This window comes from Drosophila suzukii, chromosome 3 (assembly GCF_043229965.1).
Source record: "Drosophila suzukii chromosome 3, CBGP_Dsuzu_IsoJpt1.0, whole genome shotgun sequence".
In the NCBI taxonomy this organism is placed as follows: Eukaryota; Metazoa; Arthropoda; class Insecta; order Diptera; family Drosophilidae; genus Drosophila; species Drosophila suzukii.
The window spans coordinates 25,383,013-25,410,275 of record NC_092082.1 but is presented as its reverse complement, the minus strand read 5'-3'; the positions used below and the strand labels follow the sequence as shown (position 1 = coordinate 25,410,275).

General features: G+C 45.1%; 2 protein-coding genes across 10 annotated transcripts in view; one reads left to right on the top strand and one right to left on the bottom strand.

Annotated features, from left to right (window-relative positions):
* Positions 1–4,224, bottom strand: part of LOC108007438 (putative phosphatidate phosphatase) — a 62,373-nt gene extending 58,149 nt beyond the window's left edge. The window contains exon 1 of the mRNA XM_017071097.4: positions 4,117–4,224. The gene's annotated coding sequence lies outside the window, so the exon portion shown is untranslated. The remainder of the gene's footprint in view (positions 1–4,116) is intronic.
* The window catches only part of Ten-m (teneurin transmembrane protein Ten-m), a 346,722-nt gene that overhangs the window by 218,166 nt on the left and 101,293 nt on the right, over positions 1–27,263 (top strand). For 2 of the 9 annotated variants that reach the window (XM_065864929.2, XM_036815946.3), the window contains exon 1: positions 14,013–14,959. The exons of 6 other annotated variants lie outside the window; for them this stretch is intronic. In XM_065864929.2, the coding sequence (XP_065721001.2) occupies positions 14,665–14,959 (295 nt within the window). In that variant the 5' untranslated portion in view covers positions 14,013–14,664. Of the gene's footprint in view, positions 1–14,012; positions 14,960–27,263 lie in introns of those variants that run through there. One more of the 9 variants, XM_065864931.2, reaches the window with a different exon arrangement.

The window sequence follows — 27,263 nt, the reverse complement described above, 5'->3', positions numbered from 1 at the left end:
TTTACTCCAACAAATTTAAGAGACTTACCCTTTGTAGTCAGATTTTATAATTTGTATATCGGAAATCGCTTTGTTGCCTCATAAAAAAGTCATAAAATTCACATTGCTTGGCCTATGATAATATTTATTTAAGTAACTGAATAGATAAAAGGAAAAAAAGATAAATAAAATTGAGTATTTAGAAAATGCAAAGCTTATAAAGAAATTAAAAAATAAAATATTATCTGGCCAATAATGCAAAATATGCTGAGTAGTGTTTTTGGTCGAAGCCCAAATAAATAAATATTATTGGCCAGTTAGAGGCGGCGAGCCCAGGCAGTTGGCCAAATGCCAGGCAACTTGTGGTCGTCGTCATGGGCCAATCTCCGAGCGATCTCGGATGCAGTTGCCTGAGCAGTTGCAGTTGCAAGTTGGCAGTTGGCAGCGCCTCTCCCCCGCTGCGCATGCGCGTTTAATAAGTTGTGGAGGGGACGGGAGGGGGATAACGATTTCATTGCCGCGATATGGGCAGTCGGGGTCCCCTATCCACTGTCCACTGTCCACCCGGATCCGCTGTTTTAGCTCTCCTCATCAGCGGCTCGCGTAATGAGCCATTATTGCTTCAGATGCGGCCTTTATTGCCTCAGCCAAAGTCGGCGGCGTCGTCTTTGCCGCAGCTGCAGCAGAAGTCTGCTGGCATTTTGGCCATATTTGTCGCCCGTGTGGCATTCGGGCCTGGATGCAGTTAGTAGCCAAACTTAGGCTCGGGTTTCCTGCCCCCGGTGCGTGAGGCAGGCATTAATTGGCATATGGCTCGAACATGACAGCCGTAATAACTGTTTATGGCCAGCCGTCTTGGCCGGGTTACCAAACTCTGCCCGTCGCAGGTCCCCGGGGAAAGGCATTCCAGCCCGGGAGTTGGGATGATGGATAGGAGTTGACAGGGCCTTGGCTAGAAGTATGATGGCCTGGAATATTCAATATGAACTCATGGATCTCCTCTCTTTCTCTCTTTCCAGGTGAGTCTTCCGAAGAATCCAAGTCTTGGGCTACCCACACTTCCTGTACAGGCAAAAATCATGGTGTTCGAACTGCTAATTTATGTTTACACGGTGGAAGGCCGAAGATTGTTTACGAGGCACTTATAACCAAAAGCAACTAAATTGTTTATGGTTCCTGGTGGAATTCAACATATGATTTTCCTATTCGCTTGTGTTTCTGTGATTATCGCGCAACAGCAAACAATGAGCGGTTGTAAAATAAATCGTATAGGAACAATCAGAGGCGCGCTATCTACAGTTAGATGGGTGTTCAGTGGGGGAATTAAAGAATCGGGGACCGAGTTCTGTTCCCAGTTGCACTTCCCCCGATTTAATCAGCTAAACTTTGTTGTTTCCCTCCAAGCTCACACGAGAATTATGTATATTGAATTTAAGCCGATAAAATCCGTGGGGGAGGGGGTGGAGAGTCGCCTGTGGCAATTAAAGCTCGGGCCAGGCATTTGTCAATAGATTGCGGGCCAGAAAAAAGGGGAACCAAAGGCAAGCCATCCGAGCCGCGACCCAAAAAGCTGACCCAAGATGCTGTTGGCCTGGTCGGCTGTTGGCCTGGTCCCAGGCAAACAAATGATATTTATCGATATCGGCCGGCGACCATTGTCTTTGCCTTTGTCTCCGTATTTGCTCTCGAGGGTCGCCGACGAAGTCGAAGTTGCTTGTTAACCGAAATGCGTCAAATGACAAATGATTTAAAATTTATTATCGCCGGACTGCCCTGTTGTTCGGTCAGATTATACATACTTATTGTGTTTGGATCCAGTTTGGCCCAGCGAAAGTGAAAATCTGTTTTCGGCTGCGATTTTGTCAAATGCCAAGTGTGTTTCGCCTTTGTCGTGGGCTCAATGAGATTATTAATCATAGAAATTGCTGCCGAAAGGATTGGGGCAATTTCCCATTCGAACCGGTTTCCCAAACTCCAATGAATCCGATTTACGTGCCCCCTGATAATTGGCCGAAATAACGTTGATCAATTTGCTCTTTTGCTTTCGCTGGACTTAAATTACACCGAATTGCGTAAACATAAAAGAAAATTATAATCATTTACAATTCGTTGACTTTGGCAATGCGCAAATTTGCCATTTTGGTGTGTATTTGCTGGCCAAACAACAACAACAGCAACCAGGCCGAAAGCAAATAAACAGCCGCCTACTCGCACACACATTAAACTATCAAAATAAACAGTTATGTGTTGGGGTTGGGGGTTGGGTTTTTGGGGGTACGGTACAATTGGGGGCGTGGCACACTCGCATTGAACTCGCATATTAATCAAGCGCATAATTTTGCCGCAGCCCCCGTCCTTCTGGCCAAAATGCGAGTCCGAACAACGTGAATAACGAGCGATAAAAACTTGGCAAATATAAAACGCAAACAACATTCAAACTGCCAATGGGGCGGCGAGCGGGTGGGATGGCACCTCCAATGGGGGCGGTATATGGCTGTAATGGCTGTTAGTCATCGGCATTCGACAGTAGTTGCAGTTGTAGTTGTCGTTGTAGCTGCCTTGTTGCCGGTTAACCGATGAAAGCCATTTGGAGAGAGCGGTCCCAAAAATTGGTGCGGCTGCGATTGGAGATGCGGCCGTGAGTCGCAAATAACAATATGCTATTGAACCCAGTGGGGCAATATACGTAACTTTTAATACTAGATCCTCAATAATAAAAGCTGGTCTTACTGGCCTACGCAAACATTTTGATTGATGCCATAAGGTGATTTAAGTTATGAAAATTCGACTGTATACCAATTATAACTTATGTTTTAAGATCTGTTAGTCCTAAAAAGATGATACCTATTGAACAATCCAACTTTTTTTAATTTCAATGCCTTTTTATATCATGTCATCATATTTATTATTGTCAAAATAAAATTAACTCCTTTACGTTTAGCTAAACAAATTTATTACGATTATTAACCTTAAAAGGTTATATTTTTAGAACTATCCAACAACTTCTTCACTTTAAAGACTTTTTCAAATATGTAAACCAACAGTTTTTCATCGATCAATCTCAAAAATATAATAACTATAGAACAGTGGTACAATTTCTTGACTTCAAAGGCTTCTATAAACACAAGCACCCCTTCTGTTTTCACATTTAAACATAACTGATAGTCAAAAACTATAAAAAAAATTTTTTTTATCCCAGATTGGATCACGCCGCCATCTCAAATCCCCACGACAGCGCACTAATACACCGAACAGTATTTGCATTTCGGCTGCTGCTGTTTATTTTCGAGTTGATTTTGAAGTGAACAGTTTGCTTAATGCACGATGTCGGCCGGAACGCAAAGCAAATGCAGAATTACGCATACGCAACGTTGCCAAAGTTTGCGGCTGGCCGCAGCGCCCTAGTCCAGTGCCACGCCCCCTCCCGGGCCCGTCCAATAAATTCAATAAATGCCGGGCTCACACACACAGGGAGGGCCCTAAGCCCCCGCCAACCCCCTCGGTGGGCCACTGGCGGAACCGAGCTCTTCAGCGTTAAATTGGAAGCACTTTAGATTCACATTCAATTAATTAATTTAAGCAAATTGTTTGCTTCAAATTAATTGAATTTGCATTTAATTTGCGCTCACGAGGGAGGCCGCCCCCACAAACAACGGCACTAGCAACAACAAAGGGGGCAGTTTGTCAGTTTGTCAGTGTGTCAGCTTGTCAAGCCGGCAGTTCCGCAGTTCAGCAGGCCTACTTAGGGCCAGGCCCTTGCCTTTTGGCCGAGTCCCCGATTGATGGCCAATTTGCACTCTTCCCTGGCTCATCAACGTTAAATTTATTAACTAACTTCGGCTTCCCGAGTGTGTGTGTGTTTGGGCAGCGACACAGCATTAACAACAAACAATGCAAACATTCTCCGGAGAATTGCCCAAGCTTTTCCGCTCCAGATAGCCAAGTTTCGGAGCCAAGGGATCGGATGGCTGACGTAATCAATTAACAAAACGAGTATAATTGAAATCTCACTTACGTATTTGGCCAAGTGTGTGCGCATTGGCCACGAGTGCGCAAAATGAATAATGCAGTATTGTGCAAATTCTGGGGAAAACACTTTTGGGATTGTGTCTGTTTAGTTCTAATTTCCCCACTTACCGGACTCCACAATGCAGCACTATCCGTATCTATAAATCCAGAGAAATTGGGACTTTCGGTGCGAAAGACACATCGAGCTGCGCAGCGTTAAGAAGACTGAATGGAAATCGAACACTTCTAAATATATAGGTTCTAAAACACCTGAAAAGGCACTTGAAAATTTCATCACCTGGAAAATGCGCTGAGAAAAGCCAACAGGTTGAGCATAAGTCGATAAGAATTATAAATATAAAGCCGGCATATAATAATTATCAGTCGTTGTAAGCCAATTACCACTCGGTGACTGTCGCCGAGGGGCGGGGCGGAAGGGGCGGAAAGGCGGAGAATAATTTGCGCTTTTCACACTAATTAAAAGCGAATGAGACAGAGACGGACTGTATGACAAATGAATTGCACTGCATTCCAAATGCGGAGCGGAAAAGCGGGCGAGATGGATGAATTAAAGTCAGAGCGTGGAAAAATGATTAAAAATGTAAATTTTAATTCAATTTCGCTTGCGAAAAATAGGAAAGAAGCTGCAGCAAATAAAACTAGTAGCTGTAAAGTGGTTTATTGTGAGCCAGGAGCCGCCAGGACACCCGCAGGACGAAGGACGAAGACGCGACAAACTTTGCCGCTAGGCAAGGCGTCAAGACAAAGATACAGAAGACACAGCCGGCTGAAAGCGAAAAAATACGAGAAAAGTGGGGAATGTGGGGAGAAGCTGATAAAGTAGCTTGCCGGGGGCCTTCGGAGAATCTCGGGAGAAGGGAGGCTGCGTGGAGAAAAATCTCGAGAGAAGACAAATCGAATTTTTCTTGAAGAGAAAAGCGAAAACAGGCTTTGAACCTAAAAGTTCCACAACGAAGCCAATAATGCCCTTAAAGAAGAAGTCGATTTGGTTTAAAAAAGTAGAAAAAATTCTGAATTTTGTAATAACCAATTTCAGATTTTTTTCCAACAAAATAAAAACAACTTTGAAATAGCAATTTAGTTTGACAATTTTTTTAATTTTTTAAAGTTTTTTGATTTTTTTAAGATATAAACCATATCTTTTTCCTCTATTATAATATCTCAATATTCTATCTATTTTTATTATTCAAAGAAATACATTTTTTAATAAAATAGTCGCCAAATGAAAGGGAATTGACAACGAGTCAAGGCTTGAGCAAGTAATGCAATTTTTAGATGCAGTCAGCTTTGCAGAAATTTTAATAAATAATTAATTGGGCCGCATCTCGTTGAAGGTTGTTTTCGCTCTGTCAGTTTTCGCTCAATGAGGCTGTTTCGCATCCTCTATTTAAAGTAAATTCAAATTTTAATTGATTTAAGCGGATTGCAGGCGAACAATGCCGGGGAGTTCTGCCGTCCCAGTAGGGTTAAGACTCGCATCCCCAATGGGGCTCTGTGGGGTTAATAAGCCGCTGCTTAGATGATTTCCGAATGGGTTTCCAACGCCCTGCTCCTTGCCAATCTGCGGTCGTCCTGGGAATTGGGAGCCGGGCAACTGATTTGGCCTTTGACCTTTTCCTTTGGCTAAGGCAAGCATAAACCAGCTAAAAGGTTATGCCACCACTCCCCGCTCACCACATCTTGCCAACTATCCCGCCCGCTGAGTGAAATGAATCTGCAATTCTATTCCATTTTGTGAGCAGCTCCATTTTTATCCCCTTTTCCCATTTCTCTCCGGGGCAGCAGCAGAAGATGATGATGCCGGGGCAGGTGTGGACTTAATGCGAGTTAGCCAAGGAGGAGATGGGGAAATGGAGGGGCTTGCCGTCGGCGACGGCTGCCAAACACTTTCATCTTTCGCCACAAGCCAACGGACGGTAAACGGGCACGGAGAAAGGAGAACGGAGAAAGAAAAATAGAGGAAAGCGCGCTGCCCTTGGAGTGAAACGGATCCCCCGGTGAATGCAAATAACTTGCATCCATCCACCTTTTCCGGGTCGAAAAGTGTGGCAAGGCTGCGGGTAATCAACAAACGTTTATGGCGCCCGCTGATGAACTTGTTGATGATCGCGGCCGGTCATTTGTCTTGGGATAAGTGAAGCCGGAGATGCCCTGATATACTTTTGATGCATGCCACTCCGCAGGAGTGCTCAAGTGCTTTCCAGATTTGCATAAATATTTGCTCCACGACTTCTCCACGACTTATGCAAATAGAAAAGTCGAATGACAAACAGCTCGGGCACAAAGGAAAGTGAAAATTGAGTTTTCGCCAGCGCGGAATAAACAAATTAAATTATAATTAGTAAACAAAAACGAAGGAGCCCGGCAAGTGGCGAAACAAAGCCGGATGCAAATGGAAATTCAGCTGGGAGTCAAGGTCTTGATTAGTCCTGGTTTGTCTGCTGATTGCGCCCCGCCCCACCGGCAATTATCGGGAGTCAACGGGTATCCTTCCAATTGCTTATCACCTTTGTGGCAATGACACATTCGTTAGGACCCAGGACTCCTGCCTCCGCCTGCCTCGTCCTTTGGCCCATTCACCGCTGACAAAATATGCAGCTGCGTCGTTAGCACTTTCCACACATCTCGCATTTGGAAATATTTGCCATGATTCGATTGTGTAGACACCGCCCGAAACCCGAGCTCCCTGCCAACCGCATCCGCATCCGCATGGCATTCGCATCCGCATCCGCAGCCAAGAAAGGAGGGCATGAGGCACTCAATTGAGTTTCGGTTTGGCGCCCAACGCTCTGCATTGCTGGTTATTATTATTTCTGATATATGCGGTCTTACCCTGCGGTTGTCACTCACCCGCAGGAGCAGGAGGAGCAGGAGCAGCTGGGAGGAGCAGGAGCAGGAGGAGCAGGAGCAGGAGGACTCCTCACTTCGGTGGTCTGTGCGGTCTCCGCTCCATGTGTCGCTGTCTCCGCCTCCGCCTTCGTGTCATGGTTACATGCAAATGAAGCGTGAGTTCCCGAAAGGTGTTGAAAACTCGTGTGTGGGTTCTGTGGAATGGGTTTTCTTCCCGGCAAAGTCAGAGCTCTGGCATTGAACTGCGCTCCGTGCGCATCTGCATAATTCTATGCCCAAATATTTCGCTTTTTTGCATGCCATCTTTTGTTGACAGCCAGAAGCCAGGCTCTGCTCCGTTTTCAGTCGTCCAATTGGTGCAGCAGGCTGTCGAAATTGTTTCGTAATTGCAGTGTTGACAGCAGCCACGTGGAAGGTCCTGGAGAAGACGATCCCCGGAGCAGATGGCAGAGAGCTCGAACGGAGGGGAAATGGATTGAATTGGGGTTCCTAAGAAGCCAGCGGAAATCTCAACTTTTATAGTCGTGCGTGGAGCAAGAAAGTATTGTTACCTTACTAAATCAAACAAAACAGTACTCAAGAATTTGAATATTAGCCCTACTAAACTATTATGATTTGACAAAACAAAACCATGGCTTGGGAATACATTTTCATAAGGAAAAGACTGAGATTAGCCGCCGGTTTTCAGAGAAGAGCTGCTGAAATCAAAGCATTAAACAAAAAGTTTAAGGAATATTCTAAAAAGCTACACTGAGAAAAACCGAAACTCAGTATCAATTCTGTCCAGTACAAAGTGCCCAGTATATATGTAAGGCTCATAAAATACACGGTGTTAGTGCCCGCGGCCGGCAAATAATCCTATAAGAATAACGTAATTTAGATATATCTCGTTAGTTTCCAATTCAAATTTCCATTACTAGCACACCAATGACACTTTCTTGTGATGTCCATAAATAAAATTCAATTCAAATGTACAATGTATAAAGATTTTAGATTTATTCGACCTTAAGTCATGCCTGCAACTTTCTTACTTCAATAACAAATCGTACATGTTTAAATTACATGTATCGCTGAATTTAAGAGTAATTCGTTCTCAATTGTAACAAAATCGAGTATTTTCTGTCTTGAAAATTCGTACATGAACGTTGTATTTCGTTGATTCAAGCACAAAATCTACTTATTTCTGAGTGTCGATATGGTGTTTATCACTTTAATGATTAAAGTTTAATCTATTTGAACATTTTTTTTGTTTTTTTTTTCTATTTCGAATAAGGGTCTAAAAGATGAAATAAGATTTTTTAAAGTGAAATTAAATGCACTTAAAAAAATTGCCATGCGAAGAACAATTTCATCCTCACTTTTTTTCTGTGTATAAAATTTTTTCTTTTTACTCAATTAGAATAGCTTATGAATTTCTGCAAAAATGAACAGATTGCCAGAACTTCTTCATTTCGACTTCAAAAGCAATGTCTACATTCTTCTTAAATTTGCCGATTTTTCAATTGCCGACTTCTTTAGAACTGACATTTAATTTGAATAATTTAAATTTCCTTTTCTAAGATCTAAACTTTCGTTCAGAAAGTGGTAAGACTTGAGAGAACTTAATTGCTCATATCCCGGGAGTTCCCCACCTTCTCCTGTCATTCAGCATGTCCTGACGCATCCACGACGAGATCTTTTGGCAAAACAGAACGCGCCACAAAATTGCTCAAATGCAGCCAGACATTAACGTGTTTTCAAATTTTACGCAGGCAGCCAAACGAAGCGATGTGGTCCCTACCCCTCGGAGATTCCCAGGAAAAGCCACACATGTGTGTAATTTTCTTTACGAGCCGGGGGAACGATGCCTGATAAACGATGTCTGCTCTTCAGAGTGTCCTGCTCCATCCGACCAACAGCCAGCGTCGCCAACTCCGTCGGAATAGAAAATTCAAATTTGAAAATATGGAAATGCCGGCGACGACATTGGGCATGAGCCGAGGCAGCTGATGCGGCTCCTGCCCCTTCCTGTGGCTCCTCCTCTTCCTCTTCCCAGAGGCATGCACCATTGGGAGTGCAGCTATGCAAGTCGAGCCCCCAGCCGAAGTCGCAGGCGATCCCGGGGTCGTAATTCGATTAACACCTTTCGGGCGACGGGGGAATGGAGATGGCAACTATTGGCCTTTAATTGGTGAACGGCGTCGATGATGGTCCCGCCACCCCGAATCCCCCAACCCCTACAACCACCGCCACACGATTCCCCCCTTGTCTGCGGCTTATTAGGTGCGGAAATCTTTATTGATTGATGCATTGTTTGTTTTGGCTTGTGGATGACTCTGTGACTCCTGCCACGACCGCCCGCATTGTCTGCCACAAGGAGTCTGGAATGGGGGAGGCCACCAGATGGGCGGGCCATTGGAGTGCCAAGTGCTAAAGTACTTCCATCTCAGATCGTAACTCTTTCAATCAGACTGCGACGCCCTTCGATGGGCGACACGTGTTTCTCCGGGGAATCCGTTTGCCAAAGATTGCAGCTGTGACCTGGGGCAATACGCTTCCGGAAAACGCATTTTCAACAGATAGATATCGAGAGAAGCCTTAGTTGGTAAAAGTAAATCCTCTTCTACAGACAGGCTCCAGATCTACTTGTAAAACACGAAAGATGTCACCGAAATTCGGAATAAGCCATTTTAAACTAGGGTAAAAGATATAGAAATAGGTAAGGCAGCGGATAGATCCCAACACTCGGGTTAAAAAGTATATATGTGATGTGGAGTTTTTGATTTCAACTCAACAACTTTTTTTTACAACCAAATTCTGGATCCGACACTGAGGTTAGGTAATATTTGTATTTGTACTCATCCTTTATAATATTTTTATTTAGTGGCTTCGTACTCTAAATGTTATAGGTATTAAAGAGACAACCAGATTAAATCCTAATAAGGTTTTTTACCGCCCTGTTTAAGACCTTTCCTTCAAAAGAAAAGATACGATTTTAGGTTTCATTCAACAGATGCTTTAACCCCCATAAGTTTCCGCGCTGGACATTCTTAACTCTGGCCTCCATCTCCCCTTACTTACCAACTTTAATGCCAGACTGCAAATTGCATTGCCAATGCAAAAGAGAAATGGAGAGACAGAAAGCAGAAAGGAGACTGGGCGGAGAAAGGACGAAAAATCGCCTTTAATTAGTTCGCCTTTCGTTTAATGCAATCGCGAAAAAATATTTTTAATTTAAAACGCGTAATTCAATATCTCGAGTAATTTTATTTACCGCCCACCCCCACCACTTACAAGCGGTGTCCGGGGGCGGAGGTGGCTGAGGATGGCGATGGGGGCGTGGCTGTTTGTGGGGCAGGACACAAAGTGCTGCCAGTCATTGTCGCTGTCCGTTGTCCGTTGTCCGTTGTCCGTTGTCCGTAGCGCGTTGTCCGCGTGTTATGTTCGATTTTTATGCCAGCACAAAGTTAAGTTGAGCATTTTTGCGTGAACCCCGATCGATGCAGCACACATCCCATATATGCGCTACATATACGAATTCATTCGATATGTGGGGCAGCATTCCGGCAGCGGGAGGGTCCTCCAGCGCTGTGTAAATTGAGGCAGGAAATGCCGTTCGAGAGTTCAAAGTTGATGATTTTCAGGTCAAGAGCTGTGCATCGACGGCAGCTTGCCACTTGTTGTTGCTGCCAACGATGGTCAGTAATTTCACTGGTTTTTTTTTTTGGTGCTGCTGCCTTAAGTGGCGATCAAATTTCTTGATTGAAGCTCCAAGTGCGAGACAATGTGCAGCTGCTCGTCCTTAAACAGGATACTCCAAATGACCCGAAGACTGGGAGCCAAAGGCGCACAGGGAATGGGATATTGTGGGGCTGCAGAAGTAATTGCTTAAATTGAAGCTAAAGTGCAACAAACGGAGGAAGTTCCAGTGGCCGGAATAGAAATTTGAGACCTTATCCGGCCTGGGAAGTCCCTCAAAGCAGCTTTGGCGACGAAAATTATGTGCATCGAAACATTCTCGTTAAAGTATATAAGGTCTGCTATACTTATTTTTGTCTGGTACTTCACTGTTATTAAATAACATACATTTTTTGAGTCCTGTTGGTAGTAAATACAATATTACCATTTGATTATCAGATGTTCTAAATGAAGTTTTTATTTTCACTTACCCAAAGTACATAAAAAAGGAAAAACAGGATAAGGGTTACGTAAAGTTAATACTTACCACCTATTTGTTGAAAATGCGATTTAAATAATTTTTAATGAACAATAAATAATTTTAAGTCCATAAGATCAAGTTTTTCTTTCCTATTTTTCTTTTATAACTTAAATAATAGTGATAAATTTCAATGTGTCAAAAGCAACATTTCTCTAAAATTTAAAACAATATAAAAATAAAAAAAACCTCAAAATTCGATTTTTTTTACTTTAAATGTCTAACATATGAGATATAAATAAGTGAACACTTTAAATTATTTGTTCTCATTTTTTCTATTTGCTCAAATGAAATGCAAGAAGTAGGATCAAAGCCCCCTAACACTTACAGAATTGACCTCTGTAATGTTGTATTCTGAAGCATATTAAATAAACGCATTAGAAGCCAAAAATATTTATTCCTTTACCGAGGGCCAAGTCCAACTGACGGCAACTAGCCAAATCAGAAGGCGTAGTCGTAGCCCCCTCGGAATCCATAGCCTCCGATAATATTCAATGTGTCAAATGCAGGCGAGGGATTCCTGCTCGCCCCTTCCGAATGATGCTCAAACATTTTTGCATACAACAGGAAATTGATTTTTCATCGACAGCAGGGAATATCGGGAAAGCAAGACGCCATGTCCTATGCAAATACTTTCAGACTGCAAAAATTTGCGTCACGCGGCGTTGCCACATTGCGAGAGTCGTGAAAGAAATGACAATTTCTTCAGCTTCTTCTTCCCTTCATATCCTTCTCGTTCTGGGAAAGCTGTCAAAAAAGCTTCAGCAACAACTTCCGCTACATGGCAGAGAATTGGTGGAACGTGGAGCGGCGAGCGGGGGCAGGATGCGACCTATGCTCAAAAGTTAAGCCATTAGCGAAATGTCCTTTACTTTGCTTATAACGCAATTTTCTGCTTCTTTTCTCGGCCATGAGCCCCTCCCCCGCCAGCCACCTTTGTTTGTTTCGGACACTTTTTGGCCAGGTCCACTCGGTTCTGGCTTGGGTGCTGAATGACAACTTCACTTGTCAGCGTTTTGCAACTTTTGCACCTCCCCTCGCCAGCGCTGGCCAACTTTTTCCGGCGCTAATGAAGTCGAAGGGTATTTTTTGGCTGTGTGGCAATGTTTCTACAATCTGACAGCATAATTAGTAAATGAAAAACTGTTTTGTGTATTTCCCACTTTAGTGGTGGCTTACAAATTTTGGGATACTAAAAAAGAACGAAGTTCTTAATAAATTTTTAGCAATCATTGAAACATTTTTTTAGGCTCTTGATTGATTGGTTGAAGTTTTTATAATGTAGAGTTTCGTACTTATTTTAGTGGCTTATGGAACGTTGGGGTATTTTTTGGTTCACATTTAGATTTACTTTTGATGTCGGGTAATAACTACATACATATGTACGTTATCACAAAGTAAACTGAAAACCTCGAAATATTCAAAAGTGAGGTCTTTAAATTCCTCAAATTATTTCTTCTTTGTGGTTCGCACTAAATATTGAATAAAAATATCAAAAATATGTTTACAAATAATATAAATCAATTATGTATTTAATTCTTGTAAATGTTTTCATCTTTTTCTTTTTGAATATATTTAAATTTCTGAACGATTACTCATGATAATAATAAAAGGTTTCCTACGTTATAAGACGTATTTTTATTATATTTTATCTTTAAGTTGGACCTCAGAAACTAAAAAATTTTAAAGGCCTAAAAAGGACATGAAGTATTTACTTGCTAATTGATTAATCCATTATATAGCGGGTCCATATTACTTTTCCAATTTGTTATTGGTATTTTTGTGAGCCCTTTGTGCGTGCTAGGTATAAATCGTTAGGGATTATATGAACCCCCAAAGGTGGAACTCTACGGACTAGTTAACTTCTTTCAAAATAAGCCCCATTTTCCAGTTCTTATAATATCCATTCTTATAATATCCATTCCAGAGGAATGTTACTGTGCTCCTAACAGAGGCGCTTCTCTGTTGCGCGATAACAGCCCTGTTGCAAAAGTCGCCGCTAACAGTGTCGATGTAAGCCGCTGGCGATGCTGTTATTACAGCGCTGTTGGCCGCAGATAATCTGAACGAAACTGGCGTGCAGCGCGTAACTCGGTGGCAGAGCTCCCCTGCGCTCCCATTTCCATTTCCCCTCTGCCGAGCAGCGGCAGCGAGTTGGCCAAAACCAAACGCACTTTTTAACCTTCAAAACAGAGATTCGGTGGGCTCTCCCGCGCTCTCTGGCGATGCTGCAGCGGCAGCGCTGCCGACGTCGCCACATCACGACATGCGCAGAAAACGAGTAGCGGCGAGTAGCGCTGGCTCTCTGCAGAAACTCCCACGACACTTGCGCTCCTCGACGCACTCTCTGCGCTCTCCGCTCTCGCAACTGAACGAAAGATGAGGCGCTGAGAAGCGCAGGCAGAGCAGCGACGGCTGTTAGTTTAACATCTATGCATATTTTAATGGAACAAAATGGGCATTTATCCCAAAGGAAGTAGCTCTTTAGTCACATCTAAAATAGGAAATATGTCCAATATTTAGTAGCTTAACAAAAAACCACTATTAAACTTTGAAATATTTATGCAAGATAAAAGTAAGTGGTTTAGAAATTCATTAGGCATCTTTGAATTAGTACTCATTAGAGTAGTAAATGATTTAAAAGAGTTTTACAACAGTTAATTACAATTTATTTAAGCCATATACCTAACATCTTTGTGATGTTTATTTTTTAAATATTTTTTATTTATTTAAAACCGCGAATTGGAATCGATCATTTCTAATAGTGCAAAATGCGTGTAGGGGATTACATTACAGCGCTCGCTAACATTTGTGCATGGACCATGGCTCTCGCTCGCTGTTACCAGCGCTGCCTTCGGCTTCGTTGAGTTGGGAGAGGAAGAGAGAAAGAGAGGAAGAGCGCTCTCAGCCGCTTGCTTCCGTGGTTTCTCCCCACAGATTCGGTTCGTCGCTGTTTCGCTCATTCGTAATTTGAAATTCGTCTCGAACGGTTCTCGCCAAATTTCGACGTCGCTCGCGAGTTCGCTCCACAGTCCGGAAAATGTGGATATACGAAAAGTAGCGAAAATATTGAAAATCGTCGGGGGGAAACCAGAGCCCAGAACCAAGCGAAGGTGGCTGGATCCAACGAATTCTGAAACAGCCTTAAAAGATCGTCGCGCAAAACAAACCAAACCAAACTCCGTCTTCTCGTCGCGTTCTGTACTCCCATCGCCCATCGTGTGTGTCCCGTGTCCCGTGTTTTCGAGTGAGCGTCTGCTGGAAGGCCCAAAAAATAATATTCCGGCCTCGGCCGATTGTGATTGAGTTGGGACCCTCGCAGCCCGCAGATTAACCGCCTGGAGTGGCCCAGTAGAAATGTTTTCAGTGCAGTGCGCCCAGTGAAAAGCCTGGAGTAGTGCCCGCCGAGGAACCTCTTCTCTTCCTGCTCCCCCGCGGAGTCCTCTCTCCTCTTCTTCTTCTGTCGGTTGGCCGCCTGGCCAAGAGCCCCCAAAGCCGCCAAGATTAAGTTCTCAAAGCAGCACGCCCACCACGCGTACCGCCACACGGACAACATCTACGACGGCGGCACGGACACGGACGACGACGAATGTCCGCTGGAGGCGACCGCCATGAATCCCTACGAGTATGAGTCGACGCTCGACTGCCGCGACGCGGGCGGCGGCCCCGCCAACGCCCACGCCCAGCCCCACGCCCACGCCCTCGCCCAAGGACGCACGCTGCCCATGAGCGGCCACGGGCGGCCGGCGGCGGACCTGGCCCACGGCAGCCAGACGCTGCAGCACCAGAACCAGCAGAACCTGCAGGCCGCCCAGTCGTCCCACTACGACTACGAGTACCAGCACCTGGCCCACCGACCGCCGGACGCGGCCAGCAACACGGCGCAGCGGACACACGGCAGACAAGGTGAGTGTCGCCTCCGAACCCTGGCCTCTGACCCGCTGAGGAGGAGCCTCCCCTCTGTGGAAGGGTTCCCCCAACATGGCTGTCAGAAACCCCTTCTGTGCTCAAAGGATTGGCCTTTTGCATTGATTTTTAGTTCCCAGAAAGTCTAAAGAGTTATAATGTTGGGTTGGGACCAGATTAAACATTTCATTTTCCTATAAAAGAACAACCCACTGCACTGTTTTATAATTATTAGAGGCTTTTAGGGTAATTGCTTAATAATAACTGCATTGATTTCCAATTCCCTGAAATTTTCAAGAGAATGTAGAATGGGGCAAGTTAAAAAACCATTTATTTTTATTTTCTTAAGAAAGAAACCACCGTACTCCTCGTTCTATTAAATGTGTTTAAGGTAACTGTTCAATAAGGGATTGACTTCCAATTCCGTCAAAGTTTTAAGAGAAAGTAGAATAGGACATGTTCATAACCTTATATTTATATTTTCTTAAAAAAGAAACAATCCACCGTGCTCCCCGTTCTATAATTATTAAAGGGTTTTAAGGAAACTGTTCAATAAGGGAAAAGCTAATTTGGCCGTTTGAATTGATTTCCATTTCCGTAAAAGTTTAAAGAGAATGTTGAATGGGACAAGTTCAAATCATTTTATTTTTATTTTCTTAAAACAAAAACCATCCACCCGTTCTATAATTATTAAATGCTTTCAAGAGGACTGTTTACTAAGTGAAAAGCTTATTTCAAAACCCGCTCCGTTGCACAAAGAAAAAAGGAATTTCTTAATTCAAGTGGCCATGTTCCAATTCAGAATTCTTAAAAGCTTGCAAGTTCTTAACTTCAGAAATCCTCCTAGCTAAAGTGTTTGATACGAGTAATATAGTAAAGTAGTTTCTTGATTGGTTTCCCTTGATGTTTCAGTGCGGGAATTTTGTACAGACGAGTTCAAATTGGATTGTGCAAAACAAATTGTGATTCCAGCTTATGATTTAACATGGCTGTCTTTAAACACAGATCAATCGGTGTGTTTGTTTAATTTGGCAGAAGAGAAAACACATTTTAAAACATTCAATAAACGTTTAGTGTTGTTATTATTATTCTTAGTTTTTGTGTGCATCAGGTATGATTAGGGAAAAACACAATAAAATAAGCTATTTCCACAAATTATTCCAGGCATTAATTTCACTGAGAGGAATGATAGTTTTGTAGTGAATTGGCAAGCAAGTAGAAGTACAAAGTGGTTCTTGGTAGACAGATTAAAGGGAAGTGAGGGTGGAAAACGAGTTAATCCGAGGAGAGTCTGAGTGAATTCCCATGTTATCTGCTACTCCCAGTAATTATTCCTTCTGTTGGCGACGAAAAGAGCCGGGAAAGGGGAAGAACCAGCAAGTTGCGACAAGTTTGAACAAATTACGCCGCTTATCGTCGAATGCGGCCAAACATTTTGCATAAATTAAACAAATTAAGGCGGCATCCCCGATGGGAGTGGGTCCGCCTGACATTGAGCCCGCTCCTGTTTCATATTTCATAATTTCCCTTTTTCCGACCGAGCGCGTTTTTTCACGATTTGTCTGATTAATAAAGCAAGAGCCACAATAGCGAGCGCACAAAGCGCAGTTGAAAAGGATACTCTGTCAGTCAGTCAGGAATTAGGGGAATCCCAGACGCTGTCCCCGTCCCCGTGGAAAATGCCTGCGGCTGGAAAAACGCGAGACCTCTGAGAGGAGTTCGGTTTCAGTGGCCTGATTATGCACTGAAGGAAAGCAGACACCTAAAACCGTTAAAAATAAAGGTTTAATAATGATATTAATATCATATCATATCATTACCAATAGTATTTTTTAGGATTATAATATCTTTAGAACAGAGTCGATTTTTTCTATCTTTCTAAAAATATGACACTCCATATTTTGTAAATGCCTTGCTATTATTGTTATTTTGGCCAAACTAATTAGCACCTCTGCAGCCCATCCAGACCTATCCAATATTACCCGCACCCAGCCTTCCAGCACTTCCCAATAACCACAAAAACACGCTTCGACATGCTCGGTTTTATTATTTCCGACTCTGCTCCTTGGCATTTGAACTTACACAAAACGGAATTTACATAACTTTATTTCTGGCATTTCCTCTTTGAGCTCCGTAGCTCTTCTTCATCCTCATAGCAGTCATAGTCATCCCACATTCCCCGGTCTTCTGCTTCTTCTTGTGCCTTTCAGCGTTTTTGTGGTGTTATAAAAACAATTGCCAAACAATTGGGCTTTGAAACGAAATAAAAATCAAATGGAAATCGAACCAGAACGTGTGTGTGGCTGTGGGTGTGTGCTACCTGGCAGCAGAGCGAAAAAATTGTAAATTTACAGCAACAAATAAATTTCGTAACTGGCAAACAATAAATTCCTGAGACCCGAAGACTTGAGAGAATTTCTTTTCCGTTTTTGGCGCAAGAAATGAAATTGAATAAAGTGGGCCAGGGGGGTGTGCGATTGGGGGAGGCGAGCTCGTAAATTTTCAACACTTCACCAGGCAGCAGCTTTTCCATTCCCGCTTCCCAGTGCCTGTCATAAAATTGCCAAAAAGCCAAAACAGGAAGAGCGAAAAGTGTGCGCCTGGAAAAGCAGCGGAAAATGCTTTCCCCCACTTTGACGCCGTGTTGATGTGTGAAAATCGCTGGAAGCTCAGACTTGAATGTCTCAATGTTTGATTTGTCAGCCGCCAATTAGCCAAATTAGGTCGAAAAAACCGCCCGCTCTCGGCCACTCTGCATTATTAAACGCAACCACAAACTCCAGATGGCCTTCAAATCCAATCACAATCCCCGTCACAATGCAGAAAGGCGAGAAACACGCAACTAATTTCGAAAATGGAAGCTCAGCAAGGTCACCCTCCGAATCGGAATCGGAATCGCATTCGTATTGAGATTGGGTTTGGGTTTCGATTGGATTGGATCGGTGTTGGGAATCGGAGGGCCATTTAGATTTTCTCACACTGAGTTTTCCAGCAGCGCGAAACCGAACAGAATAGAACAGAACGGAATGGATTATTATTTGTTTATGCCGCGCCCGCTTAGTTTATGGCCCGCCCTAATGAGGCCACTTTGTTTATTTTTGTCTTGGCCACAATTTTGCAAAATGAAATCCCCACTCGTACCACTATTTCGAGCCGCTTACCACTTGCTTCTGTGCGCGGAGTGGCCCATAACCCAAACAATCCGTATTGTTTTGGTTGCGTGGTGTAATTACACGGGTGCGGTCGTTTCCCCAAGTGATCGGATGGACTCGTCGGATCTTGGCGTGGGCATGTTTCAATAATTTCGTGCTTGCGCCGCACTCCCACTTGTTCTCCACGCGGATCGCGGCGCTATTTTCGGATTTGGCAGGGGGCAATATCATAGATGCTCGTGGAATATTGTTTTTGGGTGAGTGCGGGGCTTCCTGTGCGTCACAGACAGCTGGGGGAGCTCGGAGGAAGTCGGCTGAGTCAGCAGGAACCTTGGAAAGCATTTGAATTGGAAATTCATGGGGAATAGTCTTGGGCCCTCAATAAAAATATATACAAGTAATGTGCATTATCAAGAGGGTAAACAAAGTAAAAACTAAGTCTAAATACCAATATAACCACTTCAATGCTAAAACCGCTTAAGCCCATCCTTTTTAAGGATAATTGAATTGAAAAGCACATCGTAATACCTTCCCCGTAGCAGAAATCCACCCCTAGTTTACTATTTGCATAGATCTCAACTGGGTTTTCGCCATGGTTCTCCAGATCCCTGTCAACCCAAGCATCCCATCGGTATCTGCGATCCCATTTTCGGACTGGAAGCGGCTTTCGCCCGCTAATCCTTAGCTGCCAGCTAAGCCGCTTACCGGCTAATCCCCAAAATCAACCTGAGAAAGGACCTCGGCGTTAGGCCCTTGACGACACCACAAAGCCCAGCTGTCATATTTGGAGAACCTGTTTTGGGGCCAATCGAACGCGAGTATGTACAATTTCGAATCTGATTTTGGCCCGTTGTTATCGTTTGTGGGACTTCTGGGCGCCGCAGGTCGTGTTTGCCACATTTGCAGAGCGTCGGCCAGGACTCGTTCCCAGCTGTCAATGTCAGGAGACGCAGACTAGGCGCCGGCACCGGGCGGAATTCCAACTTATTACTTCCTGACAGCTGTCAAAAAATATGCAAACACCCAACAGCTACGCTGGGGAAACTATGCGTCGAAATGTGCGCAGAATTATGTAAATCAAAGCGATTTGTAGCAGGCAAAAAAGCAAACCGAAAACGGAAAAACTGAAAAACTGGAAAGGAGTGGAAAAAAAGGTAGAACAGAACGGAAAAATTGACAGCCAGGGGAAATTCAAAATGTCGAGGGCCTGGCTGGCGGTGGAATGCTGGGAAAATTACACGTAAACAGCAGGAGGCCAACAACGCCTTCTCCGTTCGAGCGGGTTCTTTATTTTTTGCGAAAGGAGCACAAAGGCAGGGCGCACAAAAGACCTTTAAGCCCACACACTCGAGCAGGAGGGGCGATAATGATGCCGCAACGCGCAGACAACCGCAAATGAGCAGGCGAGCAGGCAGATAGGGCCGGAATTCGTTAGGTGTTCGGGTGACCTGACCTGGCCAGAAGTCTCGCCGCGGAGTACCTGCTGCGAGTCGGCTTCAACAGGCTGCAAATCCCATCTCCCTCTTTGTAGGTACTACGTGCCCGTTCTCCACTCGAGCTGCATCAGCTGCTAGCGTTTTGTCATTTCGGGATTAGTCGGGGAAACAGGGAACTCAGGCAGAGGCATAGATATTTTCCCCTTTCCCTGCTCGACATGCCTCATTTGGCCTCGCACCGAGCGAGGCAAGATGAACTCACTCGTTCATATTATAATTCGATTTTCCTCCCCTGCCAAAGCCGATTATGGAGGCAGAAGAGTTCGATCCGAACCCGAAGAAATTAATGCTGACTTAGTGTTCTGGGGACCTGGAAACGGAATCTGTTCTATCCCCGTTTTGGGTATTCAAAGTCAGACTGTCAAGTCAATTGTATGGATATATTATTAATATTTTAGTATCGAAACCAACCCATAGATTGTTTTCGATTGTTCGAATGACCAGTTCGGTAAATGCCATATATCCGACATTGTAATGATTTTGAAAATGATGTTCCCACCATATTTGCCCTAACGAAAATGAATTGATATTGCGATGTGTATGTATACCTTGAGCACCACTATGTCGTACTTTGTAGGGAGCTGCAGTTGGCTCTGTTTTATGACTGTTTTGTAGCGAATAAATTTGTGGAAATCCCACATTGTCTCGGCACTCGTCCGGGTGGCACGTCCTGGCCCGACTTGATGATTGTTGTTTACTGTAATTGCTGCACAATTGCTGATGTAGGGAAAAAAGAGTCCTGTCTGTCCTGCCTGCCCTGTCCTGCGACCCTCCGCACCTCCGCCCCCGCCCACTGGCGGCGAAGAAATATTCACGCAAAAGTCATAAAAAATATGTGAATTCTGTTTGGGTTTTTGTACTTCTCGCTGGCTTTTATTGTCGAACATTAAATTTATTATTTTTTATAGAATGTTTCACAACTGAATGCAAATTCAGGGTCCCCGCCCCCAATCTTTACGAGCACTTTACATGTTTTTTCAGCTCCGTTCTGTTCAGTTCCGTTCCGTTTTGCCTCTGCTCCTTAATTGCAACGGCAGCGTTGCAGGCAGAGGGTGGTGCCACAAAGGGTTGCCCCAGGGTCCCTAGTCGAGCCATAAAAATTATGCTCTGGGTTTCCAGAAGCTGTAAAAACTAAGCGTAATGACAAATTTCGTGGCTGGCATTTTATGGGGCTTGCGATGAACTCGCGCCTGAGACAGGCTCTCCGGCGATCCACCGATCCGACGATCCACCGATAACCGAGATGCACTTGTCTTCCCATCTCAGTCATCGCCTAGCCCCTAAGACGACTTCCGCGGCATTCCGACACCCAGCAGCAGCTGTCGCTATCGCTAATAAAATATCTGAGACTCTATAAATACGGCGACCATAATGTGTGCCACTTGAATGGAAAGCAACTCATCTCATCGCGACTCAGAACGCAAAGTACAGCAGCCAGTTGCTGAAAGATTTCGTTTATCGGCGGGACGGAAGTGCTCAATGGCGAGCCACATAGGAACTTCTGACCGATATGTACCCCAGTATATTACGGGTATACATGGACACTTGGTCAGGCCATAAACTGGAACGAAATCGAAAGAAAGCAAACTTTTAATGCCCAAAATCTGGCACCTTAAAGCGGCTTACAGCCGGAAATTAGGCGCAGGGATAAGAGATAAGCGAACGAGGACTGCGGACATCTGTCGGTGCTCTAAAAAGGCAAACACTAATAAAAATTTGGCAGGACGAGCGGTCTCCGGGACATTTCATCATTAGGAGCGAAGGCGATAAAAATAGCAAAACAACGTTGCCTTATCACTCGGAATGAAGAGGAAGACCAAAACAACAACGCAGCAGAGGGCGAAGTAAATCTCGGAAAATGATTTTCATTTTATGCCGCGGCGCGGCCGAACGAGGAAAACCCAACAAACCCAACAAAGGGAGGGAAAACAATAAAATAAAATTTAAGATACATTGGAGACCAAAACAAATAGGCAGCGAAATAGGAGAGATACGGAGATGAAAGATACAAAGTAGGGAAAATGTCGCAGCTGTACACAGGGCGAGAGAGAGAGAAAGAAGGATCTGGGCAGGATATCTCGGTGCCTCCTTCTCTGTCCTTCCTGCGGGGCCCGACGGCACTTGAAGTAGTTTCGATGCGAAAAATAATTTACGTGGGAATGCCAGGGGCGGGGAGGAAAAAGGAGCCAGGGGAAGGGGATTCATCAAACAGAACAGATCCAGTGCTAGATAAGACTACGGACTAGGCGTAATTGAGAAGAGCTTCCCCCGGCGTCGTCTGCCCGTCTTTTTCTCTGTTTCTGTGTTTACTCGATGGGAAATGAGTATTTCGTGGCAACATAAGCGTCCCGCGGCAAAGTATCTCTAAGATACTCCACGCTAATGGAAATTTTATGATAGTTGCGTTGACAATTTTTATGCAACCGAAATAAAAGCCAGAGTATCTTTTCGAGTCGTGCGTTAGGCGCCTGCATAGAGACGCAGATACTCGATTGCTCGGATTCAGATACATTTTCGTACGCACAAGGGCGCGGTGGGAGGAGAGCGTAGTGTCGGCCAACGACCGCACATTTTTAGCACATTTTCAGGATATCGCCTTACAATGGCCGGAGCAGCCGGGAGCGGCAGGACAACGCGTCAGGTTACAGGACAGCCTGGTGCCTCTCCCGGTTCTCCAGTCCCCGTTTTTTAAGGCATTTCTGTACGTATCGTATGACATGCGCCCACCCTCGTGGCGAGCCTAATGAAAGGACTTCGGGCCCGTCCGTCAAAAGGACCGTCCATCGCCACACCAACTGCACACCAGCATGCGGGTGTCGTAAAATAATAATAGTTGCCCGAAAAAGCCGAAACAGGTTTCGGCTAGCGGCACTGCGTCTCTTTCCCCCTCGCAGGCCATGGCTATCAATGTGTAAATGTTGTTGAATGTTTTTATTTGATTAGCGTTCGCTACGTGCCACATTCTCCTTTCTTTCCTTCTGCTTTGTCTGGGCATCTTGTGCATTTTCCTGTGAATTTCTTCTTGGCTGCGCTGACCCTGATGGAGATTTCACTGCCCGTTCCCGTTCCCGCAACCTCATCATCCGCTGCCAAGATTAATTGTGTAAGCGTAAATTTTTTAATTTCGTGGAAATAATGTTCGGGATTATTCACCGGGGTGGGGGGATGCAGAGCGCTTCGGAATTTCCCATTTTGTGAGGGGCTCTAGGCAATTTGTTCGTGCTTCGCCGGGGGAACAGCTGAGTTGGGGGCCTCTTACTATTGAAAACGCTTGCTAATAAATTTCCCTCTCTCTCCTTTCTTGCAGGTGAGTAACTGACGATTTAAAGAGATTTAACACATTTTTCGTGGTAAGTGCTCGGCAAAGGTGCTACCGGGATGGGATATGAAGATGAGGGCCTGGTCCCCAAGGGCTGAAAGTGAAATTGTCCTCCCAGCACCACCCACATAATTGTGTGAGCCAGAAAAGTGAAAATCTTCATTGTGCCGAGGGTTGGCTTTCCGCCTTATTGCACGGCCCACCATTCATTTGATGTGTGCCAAGGCTGGGCACATGAATCGGGCCGAGAATCGGAGTAGGGAACCAGACAATGCCCGCTTTGTCAGGTGCAGAAATACAAGTAGGAATAGGATCAAGAACGAGAACGAGCGCCAAGTGGGCACACAAAAGATTCGCAGCCTCTAAGCCAGCGAAACTTGCACTTCTGCTGCTTTCGCCAGCTGGATTTTCCCCACAATGATTTACTCTAACTCTTTCGTCGTTTCCTCCGCTTTGCGACTGTTGGGAAAAGTTTCCGCCAACTATTTTCATGCACTTGGCTCCGCTGAAATTTCCAAGGCTGGGCAAACTTTTCCAGCTGAACGAGGGAATTCTTTCGTGCCCTGACAGTTGTCATTTGATTGTTTTCATTTCATTTTCGGTTCGGCATCAATAAGTGGGGGACATAATAACTTTTGCACTGCCAGCTGGCGAAACCCCAAGCGTGTGTTGGCCGAATCTGAGGGCCTTCTCGCACTTTAAGTCCCCCGAACGGATAACTTCTTCAGCAATCCGCCCCGCTTTTAATAAATTCAGGAACAAAACGCAGCAGCATTCTGGGGAAGAGCGGGAAAAAAGTAATAAAATATTAATGAAATTCCAAACACTTGGTCGTGTGGAGAGACAGACGGCGCAGGCAGGAACAAAGCCCTCGACTGGTCCTCCGACCAGAACCCCTCCCACCTGGATGGCACCTGGAGAGCCATTTTTTGTTGCTCTCGTTGTGCTAACAAAGCACGCACCGAGCAGGTGGGTTTTGGTGGGCTGGTGGGGAGATAGACGCCGTTGGAGGCCACTTCCGCTGGGCGATGGGCAGGTGGATTGGGCGGGACAGGACTCGGCCATGTTTTCGCACCTCCGTGCGATGTCTCGCCCGGAGAAAGACGGATGAACAGCTGTGAGATGGGATATCCCCTGCTGCCACATATGCAAACCGATGAGAAATTTAATAGAATTTTCTCTGACAAACAAACAAATGCAACAATTTGTGGTTGAGTGGAAAAAAACAAGCTGAGAGCTGGAATAAAATTGCAATTGAAACATGCGAACTTACAAAAGCCACTGCCACAAGCACCCACCTCCCTCCGCCCAACCACCCACCTCCCAGCCACCCAGCCACCCACTGCCCAACCACCCAACCACCCACCTCCCAACCACCCGATGTCAGCAATGAAGTTCTATGCCAAATTGAATTTGCCCGAAACTACAAAACACAAAAAAACACAAGGGGAGGAAGACCAAAAGTAGATGAAATTGATTTTAAAAAGCTGAGGCAGGAAGCAGGGGCGGCGAATGGGGAGGGGCACAACTGCTGCGGCGGCACGAAAAACAAATTAAAGTAAATTCCCCAATTTCATTTTGCGGCAACAAAGTAGAAAAAATAAGAACAACAAAAGACCGAAAACAGAAGGAAACGCAGCAAGCCAAACAATTGCATTTCTTAGCAGAACAAAGCAGGGAGCCCGGGAATAGAACTTTCGGAATGGAGTTTTCGGGGCGCAACGTCCTTGGGAGAACTTTTAATGACAATCGCACAGATCATCATAAGATAAACCCAATTCCGGATCTAATCGGGAGTTGTGAGCTGCAGGGCGTGCCCCTTCTGCTGCTTTACATCCGTATCCATTAGCATAGGGGGCTGGTTGGGGGCCCACTTGAACCTGAACCCCTCTGCAAACTACACCCGCTAAACAAACTGCCAAACTAACTTTCGACTTTTATTTAGCCGGCCAGAGAGGGACTTTAATAAAGTGTGAAAATGCCCCAAGATGAAGTTTTAGTTTCGGCCCTGAAAATCGATGGGCAGGGGCAGCTGCGGCGGCGTGTTTCATAAATTTTTCAGCGCTGAAAATGTTATTTATATTTCATGGCGAACGGAAAATAGAGAGGGCCGAATAAAAATAAAAAGGCGAAATAAAGAAGGAAACTTTGGCGCAGCACGAACGACTACAAATCGTGCGTACTGGCCACCAAGAGGGAAAATCGGGGAAAACTTTTATGCTTGGGCCTTGGGCCAAAGTCGTCGGCCAACAGCGCTTTACGGCTTCGTTTATTACGTGTGAAAAGTGTGGAGGGGCCGGGGAAAGCGGGGGAGGGCGATTCCTGCGACATTTCCCCAGCATCATCAAGTTGGGGCAGGACACGTGCTCAAATGGCCCACGAGCAGTGCCCAAATGCGATTTTCTATGCGATTTCGATTTTCTGCCGTTTGCCACATGAGTGGAGAAGCCAAGGACTCAATTGTGAAGACCCTTCCCCTGCCTCAGATTTATAATTATTATTTCCACTGTGTAAATATAAATATTCGCCTTGCCACGCGACTTTGCTGACCACTTTCGTAAATCATTGTCCCGGACACGTGCCCCTTTCCAGCCGTTAACCCCTGATGGGGCACTGGGGGTGGAATGTGGACAGACACCTGCCCGCTTCCAGCCGGGGCTGACCTGGCCCAACAATTAGGACTGACATGCAACTTTGTCTCGAATTCGGACTGCCTGACAAATTTATAGCCACGGCTGTACGAATTTGTTCAACAACTTCCATTTAATTATACGAGTGAAGCGAAACATTTAATTTGCCCGTTTGATGTGGGGGATCCCCCTCCGCTGCCTGCTTTCCGATGTGTGAGCCGTGTAATTAGCGTCTGGTTTGGCTTCTGAGTGGGAGCCCGGTTCTCGGAGTGTTAATTGATCGAAAGCGCAAAGCGCAAAGCGCCGTCGAAAACGACAATTACAGGGAATACTTTGGGGGCCGGTCAGCCGTGTGTGCGGTCACCCAGCCGTATCGTCGCTGTATTGATTTATGCAAATATTGACACATCAATTAATATGTCAAAAAATCGCGCAAACACACCGCGGCCCTCTAATGCTAATTGAAATTTGCGGTTTCGGCCGACATAATGCACACTCGGAGTATATAGAGTGCATGGTGGCTGATTGGGTTTCAGTTTCGTGGCGGCCGTGCGGTTAACCCGAAAAGCCGCGTGAGAAAATGGGGATTGCACATCTCAAGACGCAAACGGGCTGGAATCATCTGCATTGTATCGAAAACTCAAAAGTGACCGCAGCAGAGCAGTTGGGCTTGGCTCACGGCTTGAAGGAGCTGCAGGGAATGATAAAGTGGAAATGAATATTTTAAATTCAACGGTAGAGCAGCCTGTTTCAAGGACTGTCGCCGCCGGGGATCCTTTATCCCTTTGCCGCCATAAACAAGTATTTTCATTGTCGGAGCACAAGGTCCGGAATGGAAATGTCAACATAAAATGCGATGACAAAACAAAACGGGACGGAAAAACGCGAAAATCGGCTCGGAAAATGTATTCTTAGCTCCTCCCCCGCCCGCCAGGTCTGTTTGCTCCTCTCGTTAGATCCGCACATATGTGCGGAGGGCAATACATAAATAAGATAAATAAAAATTAGCATAGACAACGCATCCGAGGGGTGTGTGTGAAAATCAGCGCCACATAAATACATAACATCAAATGGGCGACAGCGAAAGATATTGTCAAATTTTGCCCGAATTTTATTTGCTTTCCTCAGCCTCCTGCTTTCCCTCTGGAGGTGTTTGCCTTTGAGTTATAAAAATACGAGACACATGCAAATTATGACGAGTTCTAGAGGTGTCTTCCCTCCAGCCCCATCCCCTGGGGCCAGTTCAAGTTGGCCCGGGAAGATGAAAATGGAAATGAAAACAAAGTAGATTTATTTATTTTGGCTGTAAAAACTTTATTGACTCGCAGGGGGCGAGGGTCGGGCTGGGAAACCGATACGCAGGGCAGGTGGATGGGCAGCTGGGAGGACTGGGCCCCGCGAGATTTGATGTGGGACTCATTTTAATTACTTGTGAAGTAATACAAATGGTTGGAACTGCTTTACGAGTCACTGGGGGAACGGAAATGTCAACATCTCAGAAGTGGAACCTTTAAATACCTTGTATGTAGGACATTCTAAACCCCAATCAAAACATTTCCCCAGAACCGTTTAATAACCCGCGCAGAGCGGGACTCTACCTGGAACTGCTACTTATTTTATTTTACTCAAATGGTATTGTGGGTGTACACCTGTGGGGCATGGCCCGACTAATTGACTTGTCGACCGGCCCTAACAAGCCCCACTGTA